The sequence below is a fragment of the Aquila chrysaetos genome, chromosome 3 (genome assembly GCF_900496995.4).
Source record: "Aquila chrysaetos chrysaetos chromosome 3, bAquChr1.4, whole genome shotgun sequence".
NCBI lineage: Eukaryota > Metazoa > Chordata > Aves > Accipitriformes > Accipitridae > Aquila > Aquila chrysaetos.
The window spans coordinates 23,079,681-23,096,178 of record NC_044006.1 but is presented as its reverse complement, the minus strand read 5'-3'; the positions used below and the strand labels follow the sequence as shown (position 1 = coordinate 23,096,178).

Sequence of the window (16,498 nt, the reverse complement as noted above, 5' to 3'; positions counted from 1 at the left end):
ATTTGTGATGAAATCTTCCTTCCAGCTACAGCCAATGCTAACAGGTATTTTATCTGCAGGAAACCCAATGACTCTGGTTTTATACTAGTAAAACAGTTTTCTCTTTCAAAGGTCAACACAATGCACCCAGAGTTTAATACTGAGGAGATTAAAAACATTACATTGTCAGAATTCGAGGACTGCTATAATTTTAAATCACAGTATTTAAACAATAACAGTTGGCTAGTATCACAATATTTAGATCACACTCAAAAGGACAATTTAGCAGTATTACTTCACTTGATTATTTGATAAAGACCTTTTTTTTTAAAAAAAGTACAGTTAGTATATTCTTCAAGAAATCTTTAAAACCTGTCTTAAGTTTTTCTGTCTTAACTTCCCTAGAAAGTTAACAAGAATTTATTCTGGGACCACAACCTGTTTCCATTATCACAGATATTAAATAGATATACAAACTTACAACCTGAGAACATTTCATAAAGTAAACATCCCAAGGACCACAGATCACTGCCTTTGGAGAAGTCTTTTCCCTTTATTGCTTCTGGAGCTGTGTATAACGTAGAGCCTACAAAATACAGTATAAATAATGCACTTTGATTATTCATTCAGCATTTATCCTGTTCAACACTTCAAACTTTGTCTCCATGCTTCAGTGAGTTAGGGATTATCTTCATTTAGTATAAGAAAACTGAGATACCAAGTGTAAGTAGTTTCAAAGGAACTTCTCTCCTACACTTTTACTGAATTATATAGGATTATATATGCTATTTTGTTGTTTATTTCACTTCTATTAACTAAGGTGGCTCGTACTACACTTTTCTAACACAGTGATTAATGCAAAGAATGTTTTGATATGCCTTGACAGCTTCCAGAGCCAAGCAAATAAAGCAGAATGGTAAACCAACATAATTCTCATGTGAGTAACAGAAATAATTATGTTACATCAGGTTTCATCTGGGTTTTTGGTTTGTTTGGGTTTTTTTGGTTTTGTTTTGCGGTTTTTTTTGGCGGGGGCGGGGTAAAGTTATCCCAAGACATAAACCTTCATGAAATTAGAAAACTTACAACAAGGTAGCTAGCCAACTGGATCACTGATCTAAACTGATTATAGCTATTTTCACACTAAAACACTATGAAAACATCACATATCAAATTATAGCAGCTTATTCACAAACCCCTTTTGTCTTGATATAGAAAAAGAAATACACAGTTCCTATTTCTACAGTAGTTCCCATCTAAACACTAACTCAGTTCTCAAAAAACTAAAAAAAAATTACACAAACTGAGCAAAAGTGTCAATTTCATAGTCCTTTAAAAAGTTTATTTTGGATTCTTTTGTTCTTGGGGTTTTATTTTTTTAAGTGACATAAGGTCATTAACCATATACACCAAAACAGCTGTTCTGAAAGGCAACAGGAAAGAGATTAGATTTGTATTTCTTCCTGAATAAAGATCTGTTCTTGGTCTTAGTAATTCCAGTGTGGACTTTCAGCAGGAGACAGCAAAGTATTAAGAAAGCTCTCTCTGTTCCCACAAAGTATTGCCAAGAATTCCATTGTTCCTGGTAACAGTAACGGCTATGACATATCATTACCTTGGAAATAGAGGTCTGTGAGATGCTCTGAGATGATGACTAATAAAAGATTCGGAAGATTAAAACCAAATCTCTTAATTTTTTTTTATTGAATTGATGAAAAATAACATAGTATTTGCAGCCTACTGCATTTGCATGGATCTGCCTGTTGAAACTAAAGCACAAGAACATTCTCATACTTCAGAAAGAAATGATCATTCTTAAGTAAAAGGTACTGAAACAGCAAAGCCTTGAACTTGAAATCTCTTGGACCCTTTGCATCAAAAATGACCAAGAAAGTACAGCAGTGCAAAGTCTCCAATGAAGGAAGCAGCAGTTCTTGTAGTTCAGCTGTAGCATGTACTGAATTGTATGCATACATTTAACATGAAGTTAACGGAATTTAGTCCTAGACCTTACAGACAGCATCTGCAGCACAGACTTTTAAAAAGTGGATAAATAATTCCATAGCTCAATTTTTTCTGAGACAAAGCAGGAATAATTTTAAATCACTTTATCATACTTCCAATATCAGTTATTTCTTCATACTCCAATTACTACTTTATAACTGGAGGACAAAAGGTTCTAAGTAACTGATTCTTTTTGCTCCTTTCTTTAAACTTTTTTGGTTTTGTTTTTGTTTTTTTTTAAATACACTGTCCTATAATCAATTAAATACCAGAAATACAATTTCATCAGTTAGGAAAGCCAGTTCTAGTTTTAACTCTGAACTTCCAAAGTTTTAGTGATCTTCTATAGTTTTCATCAAATAGCAATTAATGATTAAGCCTCCTCAGCAAATCCAAACCAAGAATTAGTATTTTTAATTAGCTACCTTGAAACATTTCAGATCTCATTCATATACTCAATTTGGTTTGGGGTTTTTTTTTTTTTTTTTGTTTGGAATTTTGGGGGGGGGGGGTTAATTCTTGAAAATTTGCTTCTTTTTTTTCTACAAATTAAAGTCAAGAACAGTTTATAAAATAATGAAAACATGCTCAGGATAGACAGACAGTTTGTACATTATACTATACTGTAGGGATTTGATGTCAAGCTGCAAAAAGAAACTTAAAATAAGCCACCTCCACTTCTGTTATGTTGGAAGTTTGTTACACAAGTAGACTACAGTCTGTAATCACCTACACATAAGCTTCAATCCAAAAAATAACCTGAAGTCTATTTACAAAAAGCAGGAAAGGTGAGGAATTGTTAATACATAATACATTTTATGACAGACAGAAGCATATTTTTTCCAGCTCTTAGTTAAGCTGGCTTTGTGAAACTTAGAATTATTACTATATACCTGTAAATCAGAAATAGTGGGGCCAGCAGGAGCAGGGAGGTGAGTTTTGGGCCCCTCACTACAACAAAGACATTGAGTTGCTGGAGCGTGTCCAGAGAAGGGCAACCAAGTTGGTGAGGGGCCTGGAGCACAAGTCTTATTGAGGAGCGGCTGAGGGAACTGGGGCTGTTTAGCCTGGAGAAGAGGAGGCTGAGGGGAGACCTTATCACTCGCTACAACTACCTGAAGGGGGATTATAGTGAGGTGGGTGCTGGTCTCTTCTGTCAGGTGGCTGGAGATAGGACGAGAGGAAATGGCCTCAAGTTGTGGCAAGGGAGATTTAGGTTAGATATTAGGAAAAATTTCTTTACTGAGAGGGTTGTCAGACATTGGAATGGGCTGCCCAGGGAAGTGGTTGAGTCACCATCCCTGGAGGTATTCAAAAAGCGCGTAGACAAGGTACTCCAGAAAATGGTTTAGTGGGCATGGATGATGGTCGGACTCGATGATCTTGAAGGTCTTGTCCAATCTAAATGATTCTATGATTCTATAAATACAGTTTCTTTTCTTTCTACTCACTTGTAGGTGGTGTTCCCTCTGTAAGTTATGATGTCTCTGAACAATCTTCCTTAAGAACTAAATTTTGGGTTTGAGCTTACTTAAATTCCCCATATGCAGGATACATTAAACCTACTTACAGAAAATGTACAGATCATGCTTTCCATTGTGAAGACAGAGGCAAACACATTAATCTTTACAAACGATAACACAACAAAATTAATTATTCAGTTCCTCTAGAAATTTAGTCAGCCCCAACAGAACAATAAACAACTATTTTGTTTCAAGCTCTTCTCTCCAAATTACTTCAAACAAAGGCTTTTTCCAACTTTCATCCTGTCCCTTTGGTATAAGTTAATTTTGGGTAATAAAAATATCATACCTCGAAATCTATTTTTCAGGTATCTTTGTGGAGTGCTTTCACTGACATCTCCTTCGCCTTCTTCAGATCCAACTAATGCAAAAAATTCTTCCAAATTTTCACCATCCACTTTAGCCAAGCAAAAATTACTGAATTTCAAAGTGCCAGGCCCTTCCAGCAGAATCTAGAAGAAAAAACAAAATCCAGCATAAGTATCATATACTAAAACTGATGACTGCTGAAATTTCCAACACAAAGTATAAAATAATTTATTAAAAAAAAAAAAAAATTACAATCTCAAACCATTTAAGTGGGTAGAAATGATCACTATAAGTGAAAACACTGAAAAGTTTTTAAGTCAATGCCAATATTGTCTTTTTTTCTTATAACCAAAAAAATATAATAGAACCCTTAAGAGGTTTAATGTGTACTTTTGTTTACTTATTATTAAATCTAAATAACAACAATGTTACTGTAGAAAAGAAAGTAAAAGTAGAGTAAAACTTTGTAGGAAAATAAAGGTGTGGTAAAAAGAAAAATCACTTCATTTGAGGGGAAAAAAAGTGCAGCTTTCTAATTTTATTTAGCAGAAAATGCCAAAGATTTTGTCCAATGATGATGAGAGTTTTCTCTATGCGGTCACTGCTTATTCTCATAACTAAAAGCTTCATAATCCCAAAAATGTTGTTTGGAGAAATATTTCATTCAGTCAAATAGAAAAAAAGTAAAAAGAGAAAAGAAGAAAAAAGGAAAAAAGGAAAAAAGCAGTCTTACTTTAACACTCTATTTTGTGTTCAAAGGAGTACTTTACAACAACATTCTTCTTTGGAAGAATACAGAGTCATCTCCATTATGCTTTATTCATGTATTTTTTTAGTGCTTTTGGACCCACAAATAACAGAAACTGAGTATAATTGTGCAAGATTTTACAGTAAATTCAGAGAAGGGCTACCTGATCACTTATAGATCAAGGTCAAAACCAACTACTGTTAAGCAAGAATTTTTGGTTATAGTTATATTCTGGTGACTACATAAAATGAAAACCAAACATAGACTTTGACAAAACTATATATAAATTCCACACATACACAAAATCAGAAACTATATAAAGATTTGTATTTTTATGAAAGAGTAAGAGTATTATTGTTTCCAAATGCCATTTAAATAGAGAAGGTTATTGACAAAGAAAGTTTAGTTTAGTTAACTTACTCCCTCATTAGCATTTTCTATAACTTCATAATATTCTTCAGCATGATAGAATAGGTATAATAACGAAGTTATACGTCTGAGTACAGAGAACTAAAATACTTCATTGATTCAAACGAGTACACCAAATCGAAAAGAATCTATCACATAGTATCAAATATACAACAGGGAAATAAATCAATTAGATCATAAAATGTTCAAGCTATAGACTTGTCTCATTGTCTTCACACATATTATAAAGCTCAACTGGCCTCCAACCTGAGGTAAGCCTCTTCGAAAAAGTAAAATGGAAATAATGAATTAAATGCTGATGGCATACAAAGTAACATGCAGAGTCCCCTATAAATAATACTCCTTCTTACCTTTCCAGGTGTCAGTTCACAAAAGATAATTCCAAGCTTATGAATATGGTATAAACCAGTAATCAAATCAACACCTAATTCTCTCACTACATCTTCAGGTAGATGTTCATCTTGAGCAATAACAGACTCTAGAGAACCACCTGAAATATGTTTACATATAGTCAGCAAGTGCATATAAAGATGCCATACAAATAATTCCCAAGGACATTATATAAGCTTCTTCAAAAGATGTCAAGCAAAAATCATTATCAGTAGATATTAAAAATATTTCTTGAGATTATCTAATAGTTAACAAAACCTAAGATGTGCAGAAAAAAAATCATCTCTTTCCAATACTGTGACAAAAATCTTAATTTTGACTACCATTAACTTGAGTGCATGACTCCAAAATTACTTTAACATTCATTTATTTTACAAAGGAAACAGAAGGGAGAAAAGAAACCCAGAAACTGTGTCACATCACAATGTAATAGTACCCAATGGGTTTATTCAAATTCCTTAACCAGATCCCTGCTGCATGAGTTAAAAGAATAAACAAAACCAAGAGCAGGCTATCAACTTCTGTGAACAAGTGCTAAAGCTAATAACAGGCAATTTTCTGCTGAATTGACAGACAACAGAAATAGTAAAACTGGGTTACATTCTAAGGTCCTGAGGTCAACAACATCCAACAGATAAATTCTTTGGTTTGTTCTTCGCACATAGTGTTACTGTACAGTCCTTTTCTTAACTCATGTGCCCCAGTTCTTTCATCTTCAGCCTTTCCTCTCTCTCTTTTTTCTTTTTTTGGGGGGGTAAAGAAAAAAATTCAAAACCAAACAAACAAACAAACAAATACCCAGGACTAAACTTTCACTTTCCAGGTTTCTCACACAAACCCCAGCTTCCTGGCCCAGCAAGTCCTACTCGTATCTCTCTGGACTTCTCATCCTAACATGAGATCTTTCTCTGTCCTTCTGAAATCACCACTCTCTCTCTCTCTCCACTAAGTTCCAACCAACCCTTCCTCTGTTTCTGATCAGATTACACCTACAAAGCCTTCCGAATAACCCTCACATATATCCTCTATCACCTGTGTCCCTCTCTGGGCTTCACATTCACTCTCTATGCTTTTCTCCACTGATTGTTACTGCTTCTCTGTCCTCACAAAAATCTCTTCTTCCCCCATCATCTACTTCCTCACATCCCACTGATTCTCAGGTATGTCATCAGACTCATCCCATTTGAGCCACTCCTGTCCTAAGCGTTCGTAGGACTTAGACTTCTCCTAATCTTGTTTCCCACAACCTCTTTGCTCAAACAGTCTTTCTTCTCCTTCCTGTCCCAGTCTCCTATCCTAAACTCCACCTTCCCATCTCCCCCAAAATCCCTTTCCTCAACCTCATTTGGTCCTTTACTACTCCTGCACCAAACCTGTTCCCCTGAGACTACAGTTTGTATTTCATGAATTATCTACGGGTTTCCTGGGTTATCTATTATTTATATCTTTGCCAAATCATGTGGATTAAAAAAAAAAAAAAAAAAAAAAAAGACACAAATTTAAGCCCCTGAATTAAAACAGGGATTAGGAGAACTTTTCATAGAAAAAGGATACTAGATCTTTTATTCCAAATCACAATAGATTTTCCTAAGCTTTTTTCCCCTTTGCTCAGTAATTTCTTTTAGAGAATAGCAAGACTAAAAGATCTGTCAACACAGTATTCTTCAAATTATTCAACACTGCTGAATTAAATTTTCTTTCTGAGCCTTTTTTATGCTGTTTAGGAGATCAGTCTTTCCTTTAAAACCAAGCCCATATTACATAGCTATAGAAGAATTTTCCGTCATGTTTGATTACTGGTTTTTATAATGTAATTTAGAGGACTACATATAGAATAATTCCATAATATCACCAAATACACAAAGAAAAACAATAGTGAAACCAGCATCACAGAAGTATGCTGCATCTGATAACAGAAACTATGTCACCTTGAGACAAGTGAGAGAGATCTTCCATATTTCAAAAGCAGTTTTCAAGGCTCTACTAAATTAGTAAGAAATCCATGTCTTATTCTATTTATAAGTAAGTTAGCTTCAACACATTCTCCTTGCAGCAAACTGAATACTGCAAGGTAAAAATACATTATAATTGTTCAAACTGTACTTAATAAAAGGCTGCCTGTCTAGTAACTTAAATGCATGCCCATAAGTTAGACTATGCAAATAGACCAAAGCCTCCATATGAGCCATTAACTTCACTTTTAATCATTGAAAGAAAGACCTGATTTTTTTTTTCCAGAACTTGTAGCTTCTCTTCTTCAGTAATTTTTGAAAAAGAATTCTGGATAGAAGAAAAGGCTGTGTGTAATATGGACTTTTACTATGAAACAAACTCCAGATACCAAAATCTTTAACATGCATGACTTGCACAATTGGCCTTCTTTTCTTTCCACGTGGAGTAAAGCATGCTATCTGCAGTTTAAAACATGCAGTCATCACAATTAGAGAAAGCTTTAAAAGATTTCTTTAACGGATTGACAAGAATCTATCAAAACTCAGTGAATCATTTAATGCAGTTTTAGGTTCTCAGAGCTCCCAAATTAACGTCTTAACATAAAAGTCAAAATACTTCTACTGAACAGGAAGGAAACTTAAATAATTTACTATTAGCTACAGAATTGCCCTTTGATTAAAAAAAATCATTTGACTAATATTAAGTCATTTGTACATTATAACATCATTTACTCCTTGCTCTCTTTATTATTTTGTGCTATAAAATGAAAAGAGAACGCCAAAGCTTCCAGTCCTTAGAAAACTTTTCTCAAGTAATTTTTACTTAACTACCCTCCAACTATTCACTGTCTGTTTTTAAGTTCCCCTGATTAGCCTTATCTCTTCAGCTATTAAAAATCAACATTATGTCACATCAATTAACGTTTTACATATACAGTGAAGCAGAGGAGAAATAGGATCTCAATTGATTTCTAAAAATGTTTCCAAAAGCAAAAATATTTTTATATATAAACAGGATTCTCAAGTTTATAATCAGATAATTACTAAGCTTTTTCAAAGATCTAAGTATTTGTTGTGGAGAAACTGTTCTTATACTCTATTAAGTTTTTACCTTTTGAGCTTATCTTACCTGTGCATAATTCCACTACAAGCCAGAGATGGTTGCTTGTTTCATACCACTCGTGAAACGTCACTATATTCTTGTGTCTGATTTCATGAGTCAGACGAACCTAGAACAAAGTTTTGTTTGGTTGTTTTTTGTTTTGTTTTGTTTTTAAAAGGAATATATATAGACTTAAGGCAGGGGGGTGGTGTGGGGGGGGAAGATACAATGCAACTTTACTCTAGATCAACTACTTGTTCTCTTATCTTTTCCAGTGCACTAAAATTATTCTCCAATTCAAATATTTTAGTTTTACATGTATGTTGAGAAAAGATAACTTTCCTCACAGACCCTACCCAACTCACCTGTTTTTAAAAATACAGGAAAAAAAAAAATATAGGAAGTCTCCCAACCCCAAATTCTAAGCACTATTTAACTTTCCTGGATCACTAAAACAATAACAAACTGGAAATCAGAATTTGGAGTCAAACTTGCATTCTACTTTCTTTTTCAATGAGAACACAACTGTGAGACAATATGGCAAACAGAGTAAAAGGAAGTAAGAAGAAATTTTTCCATCATTCTTAAACTTATCAGGCAAGAGCAATCACTCAAGGGTCCCTGGAAATCTGTATTTCTACTATACCTACATTGCCTAATCTCTACAGAAGCCTCTGTATCTTGTCAAAGTGGTACATAAGGTATCCCTAAGGGCTTTCTAAGAAGAATATGGTTCTAAGAACAAAACATTTAAATTAGGTAGATTCATTTATCACCCAATAAATGATCACTGAAACAATGAGGAATATGAAACTGTATTGGGTTTACGTGGCAAGGTTTTAGTAGCAGGGGGCATACAGGGGTGGCTTCTGCGAGAAGCTGCTAGAAGCTTCCCCTATGTCTGATACAGCCAATGCCCGCTGGCTCCAAGTTGGACCCGCCGCTGGCCAAGACCGAGCCCATCAGTGACAGTGGTAGCGCCGCTAGGATAACAGATTTAAGAAGGGGGGAAAAGCTGCTGCACAACAGCAGCTGAAGAGAGAGAATATGTGAGAGAAACAACCCTGCAGACACCCAGGTTCAGTGAAGAAGGAGGGGGAGGAGGTGCTCCAGGCACCGGAGCAGAGATTCCCCTGCAGCCCATGGTGAAGACCATGGTGAGGCAGGCTGTCCCCCTGCAGCCCATAGAGGTCGACGGTGGAGCAGATATCTACCTGCAGCCTGTGGATGACCCCACACCGGAGCAGGGGGATGCCCGAAGGAGGCTGTGACCCCAGGGGAAGCCTGCGCTGGAGCAGGCTCCTGGCAGGACCTGTAGCCCCGTGGGGGACCCACACTGGAGCACTCTGTGCCTGAAGGACCGCACCCCACGGAAGGAACCCACGCTGGAGCAGTTTGTGAAGAACTGCAGCCTGTGGGAAGAACTCACAGAGAAGTTTGTGAAGGACTGTCTCCCATGGGAGGGACTCCACACTGGAGCAGGGGAAGAGTGAGGAGTCCTCCCCCTGAGGAGGAAAGAGCGGCAGAGACAATGTGTGATGAACTGACCCCAATCCCCATCCCCCTGCGCTGCTGGGGGGAGGAGGTGGAGAAAGTCAGGAGTAAAGTTAAGCCAGGAAGAAGGGAGGGGTGGGGGGAAGGTGTTTTAAGATATGGGTTTACTTCTCATTACCCTACTCTGATTTGATTGGCAACAAATTAAATTAATTTCCCTGAGTCGGTAATTGGCGAGTGATATCTCCCTATCCTTATCTCGACCCACGAGCCTTTCGTTATGTTTTCTCTCCTCTGTCCAGTTGAAGAGGGGGAGTGATAGAGCAGCTTGGTGGGCACCTAGTGTCCAGCCAGGGTCATCCCACTATATAAACAAAATTTATGTACTAGAAAAATAAAATATTTGAAGTGTCTAACTGTATCAGTTGCAGTTTCTGTTCTGGAAGGTATTCTATGTTTAAAACTTTGCCAAGGTTTTACAAACCAGAATTGATTTACCTTAAATGCTATTCTTTCATAAAAAATATTTTTTCCTTTGTAAGTAATTAACTGATTATTTACTGGAAGATATGACTACCACTGAATTTGCACAACTAATAAAAAAATAAAGCAAACCATTACATGGAAGTAACTGTTTTTACAAGTTCTCTGAAACATCATAGAAGCAGTAGGCTTGTAAACATGGGTTTATGCATGTGATTTAAACAACAATAAAATCAGATGAAGAAATAAATACATTAAAATAAGACTCTATTTAAAGTATAAGAATTTAAAATCTTAAGAAGCTGATCTAAATGGTGACAAACTCCATCTAAAGAAGCACATGGTATTTTTCTTTTATATTACCTGTGCTACAAGGATTTTGTAAGCTGTATCTTTTCCCAGATTTAGCAGGAAAAAAACATTACTTACCCAGTTTGTTATTTCAGCTCTTTTGCATTTATCAGTGCAAAGAACGGCAACAAAATTAATCGTCCCCTTTCTTCGTCCTTTATAAACAACTGTCTTACTTCCTCTTCCGATCTCCTCATACAGAATGAAGTTCTCCATACTTAAGGATGCTTTACAGGCAACAGATCAGAAACATGGTATTAGTCTTGTAAACAAATAAACATTTAAAGAAACAAGGAGGAGGGGGAAGCATTCAAATTTAATAGTCATTGACATATAGTATTTATCCTCCCAATTCTCAAAAATAGGGATTATCTACTTCCAGCAAGATCAAACATGATTACTTTACAGAAGGCCTCCTCTCATGAAATGTGATTAAAATTTTGAACAGGTGATAGAATTTTCCACTTCCAAAGCTCTTAACACATTCAAAAAGTTACAGGTGGGGCAGTAGCTACAAATTCTGAATATTTTATCTGTGAATAATCATACTACCAAACTTAAAATTGCATGTCCTACATAAAACTGCTGTTCAAATGAAAATATTCTATACTGAAAGCCTTGCCAAATAAGATTGCCATTTCTGCCCAAGGGCACTTCAGGCAAATGTGTCCCTGCAACATTTCACAATGTAATTTAAACCTGCCAAATAACTGATTTAATCAACGTAACTGAAAAACACAGGACTTTGTGAATATTAGCATTCCTACCAACACTAAGCTGAATGTAGCTCTACCAGCTATAGGACTCAGTGTTAGTTCTTCATGGATAGAAGCAATTCCTTGCAGATAAAAGCTGTGTAAATTCATTGGCAAACGTTGCATTGTGGGCGCCAGGCAGTTCCACAAGAATTCAATTTATATTTGTAACTATCACTTTCTTCTCAAGAATTCTATATGCTTTAATTTACGTACTGAAACAAATGAAATATTTGCCATTTGTTGCAAAGCCAGCGAGTGGCATTTGTATATTTAAATAGTTAAATGCTTTTCATAAAAGTCTGTTTGATTCTTTTGTTCCATAATTATTTTCTCTGAGAATCTTGGAGCAATGGGAGAACTGATAGCAAAACATTGAAGCAACTATAATACGAGTTCTGCATCAGCTTTCCATCCAGCTCCTCAGCTATTCCACTGGGTTAAGGAGAGACACACAGAATCCCAATACCGGCATATTCCGGAAACAGGGTATACTGCTAACTAGTCCTCAGTGACCACCTTGTAATAAGTTCTTCCAGCTTCAGGACAGCTTCACATTCAATGCCCAGTTCTTCCAATTTAATTAGTTCTAAGACATTTGGAGTTGCTCTTTCTCAACTCTACATGACTTATTCAATTTTGTTTATAAAACTGTTGTTTTTTCTTCAACAAGACCAGTTCCCAATGTAGTTATCCTAAAACCACAGAAAAGCAGCATACTGGAGAGGGTAGTGCAGCAACAGGAATGATAAGCAAGGATGGAGAGGAAGGGCTCCTTAAGTAGCATAGCTGCCAAATGCCTGATCACAAACCACAAACTCAATTTCACTTTAACTCTTTAATGAGACACAAAGCTCCCTGAGTGACAAATCAAAGACCAAAATGAAGACCAGGGAATCCCCACATTTTCAGACCAGACTTCAAATGAAAATACAACAAAGCATTGGGCAGCACCAGACAACAAAATGCCTGTCACTAAAATACTGGTTCTTGCCAGAACACCAGCTGGGTGCCCAGATGATCCAGAAATCACAACATGTCTAGGAACTTCATGATTCCAGAATTTCCTTTACCAAAGATAGTTACCCAAGACAGACGTTTTCTTCCTAAAAGAAGAAAGAATCTCACCATCACAATTCAAAAGCCTTCAGATTAATACTGTAAGTTAGTTTGATTTTATCTAGCACTAAGCAAACAGCTAGGTATGGCCAATATAACATAGGAAGACTTTTTTCCTACAGTTATCTATGAGAACAAGGTAATTACAGAATTATCAGTGTGCCAAACACCCCAAAATAAGGCACAAAGATATAGCATCAAAATAGATGGGGATCTCCACTTCCCTAGCTCTCTTTTCTGATTCATGCAGATCACACCATTCCTTATGTTCTTTTTCTGGACAGTTGTCATGGATTAACCCCAGCCAGCAACTAAGCACCACACAGCCACTCAAGCACTTCCCCCCCCCACCCAGTGGGATGGGGGAGACAATCCGGGAAAAAAAGTAAAACTCATCAGTTGAGATAAGAACAGTTTAATAGAACAGAAAAGGAGAAACTAATAACGATGATGGTAACACTAATACAATGACAATAGTAATAATAAAAGGATTGGAATACGCAAGTGATGCACAATGCAATTGCTCACCACCCACCGACCGACACCTAGTTAGTCGCCGAGCAGCAATCTCCCCACTCCCCCCAGTTTATATACTAGATGTGAGGTCACATGGTATGGAATACCCCGCTGGCCACTTTGGGTCAGCTGCCCTGGCTGTGTCCCCTCCCAATTTCTTGTGCCCCTCCAGCCTTCTTGCTGGCTGGGCACGAGAAGCTGAAAAATCCTTGACTTAGTCTAAACACTACTTAGCAACAACTGAAAACATCAGTGTGTTATCAACATTCTTCTCATACCAAACTCAAAAACATAGCACTATACCCAGCTACTAGGAAGACAATTAACTCTATCCCAGCTGAAACCAGGACAACAGCTTAAAAAAAAAAAAAAACAAAAAACAAAAAACCCATAATGTCCTCCCCTACTACACAAAGATTCCAGAACAGCAATGCTATAGAAATGTATCCAGCAAAAGAAATTGCCAATCTACAGCCCACCCCCAAAATTTACACAACCACAGCCCCTTTTCTGTACTTCTTTCCCAAGAATACTTCAAACCTGACATGCGCACCTCATCACAAGACTGAAGCACATACACATTAGTGAGATGGAAGATACCTTTATGTTGGTCATATGAAAGGCATTATCATCCACTCATGCAACAAACCATACAAATGTAGGCCAGGCTCAATGACAAGTACAGAAATATCTGGTTATCTGGCAAAAGCAAAACCAATGACACACAAATGCACACTGGGACAGAGTAGTCATAGTCAGGGGAAAGGGAAGCCTTCATTGCTACCTCATGACTGGCAGTACTTGCAAATAAGGTCTCCATTAGCTGCTCTGCAAGAGGCTACAGGCAAAAGAGAAGCATCTAGTCTTGCATCCCTGAACCTCAAGAGTAAGGGCTATGCCATGATTTCAGTACACAAACCAATGGAGCATGACACGAGACAGACTTTCAACAGCTGGAATACATTCGTTAGTTTTGACATAAAGTACAAAGAGGTCAAATAAAGCAACACAAGAAGTGAAAAGAAGTATCTCAAGGCAAGATGTAAGCCTGCCACACCACCACCTGCAATGATGCAGGTCTGAAACCCCACAGAAGCACCCAAAGGAGCACACTCCAGTTACCGAAGGAATGGCATCTGCTCTGGGCAGGATGCAGGACCAGGACACCGAGGAGACATGGTTCCCTCTCTTGGTGAAAGAATGGCCAAAAACACTCTGAAACGAGCAGCACCTGCACGACCTGAGACCTCCTGCCGTCAAAGCTCTGTCAAGAGCAGGCAGCTCGGCAGGCCCGAGGGCTCGGCACCGCAACCCCTGGGACACAGCCGCCTCCCAGCCCACCTGCAGCAGAGGTGAGGGTGCCATGAGGAAGCCCATCCCCCGGCCAGGTCTCCCGTCCCCCAGGAGACCTTCGTTCGAGGCTCTCCGCAGACCTAGGGACGGACTATGGCCGCGGGTGAGTGACCAGGGCGGGAGCCGGAGGACGGTGAGGGGGCGACGGCCTGCGCCTGCGCGCGCCCCCCACACAGGGGGCGGGGGGGCCCGCCTCGCGCGCCGCCGGGAGCCGTTAGGCACGTGCATGCCCCGCTAACGGCCGTTAGCCGTCCGCGGGGAGAGGGAGGAACGGATGGGAAGCAACAGCCGTACCTGTAAGGCTGGAGGGAGGGGATGAGTGAGTGGGTGGATGGGTGGACAAAGACGCAGCGCTCCTATCGCCCCGCCGCCGCCATCAACCGAAATCGGCGGAGCCCCGCCCCCGGCCGGAGTCTCCCATACCCCTACGGGAGGGCGGGGGGGGGTTGGAAGTGTCCCGACGGGAAAGTCGTCCCTGCAGGCCACAAAATACAGCCAGCTGGAGCGGGAGCGGCACAACAGTCAGAGTAACTCCGGGAACTGGGGTTTTTTCCCCCCCTTCCTCTAGCAATAACACACGGCCCGGTGCCACCCGGGTCCGTCCCCTCTCCCCCCCACGCACTGCTCGGATGGTCGCCACCGCGCGCCCGTATCCAGGAGACGGAGCCAGACGCCGGAAAGAGAGCAGAGCCGCCATTGGTCCAGGAGGCGCTTACGTCAGAGCGGGTACCTCGGCCGGAGTGCAGTTCCCGGATGCTGCGGGAGGGGCGGGGCAGTCGCGCCGGGAGGGGGGCGGTGCCTCGCTGGGGAAGGGGGCGGGAGAGTGCAGCACGTGCCGGAGAGGGCGGGGCGTCAGGGGCGCAGCCCCCCGGTTCCCAGGCAACCGTCAGTGTCGGGCTAACGGTGGGGGAGGCTGAGGCGCGGCGGCCATAATGGCCCCTGGGGCCCGGGCCTTGCTGAGGGTAGGCCAGTGCCCCGAGAGCGGGCTCCAGCAGCGCCCGCCGCTTCGAGCCTGGGTTGTTGGGGCTTTTTAATTAAGCCTCCGTAGGTCAAAACAGCAGGTAGCTGTCGTCAGTCCCGTTAACGGTGATTTGTAAATGCCTAATTGAGGGGCACTTTGTTATGACAAAATTTAGCTCTTGAAACAAGTGTTTTCCATTTTTAGCACTGGAGTTTTCACTTTATTTTTCATTCTAGGGTGGTCTGGTTTTGGTTTTTTTGTTCGGCTGGTTTTGTTTTTGTAAGGCCCTTGAAAATGTCAAATAAGTATCCTTTTCTCTTGTGTGACAAAACATTTAACAAGATTTGGTCTGTCTTTCTAGAGAAAGTTGTAAAGAATTATGTTTTGTCAGTTGTCCCACTTTCATCTTGACTCCCTAACAGTTTTGAACCCGTTGATCCGTTTCAACTGGATCTGATAAAAGAAGTAGTATACTTAACAGGAAGGATTCAATGTTTCTTTAGGCTGTATGATAACAGGGTCAGGTTTTTTACCCCCACTGTAGGAGAGATTTCAGTCTGAATTTAAACCCTCCTAATACTGAAAAAGGGGGGGGGGGGAGTCCCTATTTGGGAGAGGGATGTTAGAAAGGTGTCAGCTTTCATTTTTGTTTCATACCTTCTCAGGCAGCAGAGGCTGTAGACACAAAGGACAGTTCTGGAGGAAAAAAAGCTTCATTAGTTACACAGCTTGCCAAACATTTTGTCACAGTTCAGCTGTTGTGGGGTTTGGTAGAGAGTCTACAAAACTGGTAAGATGTCAGTGCTGCACATAGGTATAATTTTTGCTGGTTTATTGGATATCCACATAGAATTGACTGGACTCCTAAGTGCTGAAAAACATCGGGTGCATATGCATGGCAAAATTGCTCACTTCTGAACAAGTTCAGATCCCGTCCCATTTTGCAGCATAAGTTTTCAGCAATTGCAGAGTTGATCTGTCATTACCAATGAAGCTACAGCTTTGAAGCTGCACAAGCAAAATAATTTTT

General features: G+C 39.4%; 1 protein-coding gene across 2 annotated transcripts in view; it reads right to left on the bottom strand.

Moving 5' to 3' along the window:
- Positions 1-15,262, bottom strand: part of ULK4 (unc-51 like kinase 4) — a 264,773-nt gene extending 249,511 nt beyond the window's left edge. The window contains exons 1-6 of one of the 2 annotated variants that reach the window (XM_041122173.1): positions 15,130-15,262; positions 10,843-10,991; positions 8,464-8,563; positions 5,343-5,482; positions 3,796-3,958; positions 464-565 (exon numbers count right to left, since the gene is read on the bottom strand). In XM_041122173.1, the coding sequence (XP_040978107.1) occupies positions 464-565; positions 3,796-3,958; positions 5,343-5,482; positions 8,464-8,563; positions 10,843-10,980 (643 nt within the window). In that variant the 5' untranslated portion in view covers positions 10,981-10,991; positions 15,130-15,262. Of the gene's footprint in view, positions 1-463; positions 566-3,795; positions 3,959-5,342; positions 5,483-8,463; positions 8,564-10,842; positions 11,046-15,129 lie in introns of those variants that run through there. The other variant, XM_030007779.2, reaches the window with a different exon arrangement.
- Positions 15,263-16,498: the final 1,236 nt, after the last annotated feature.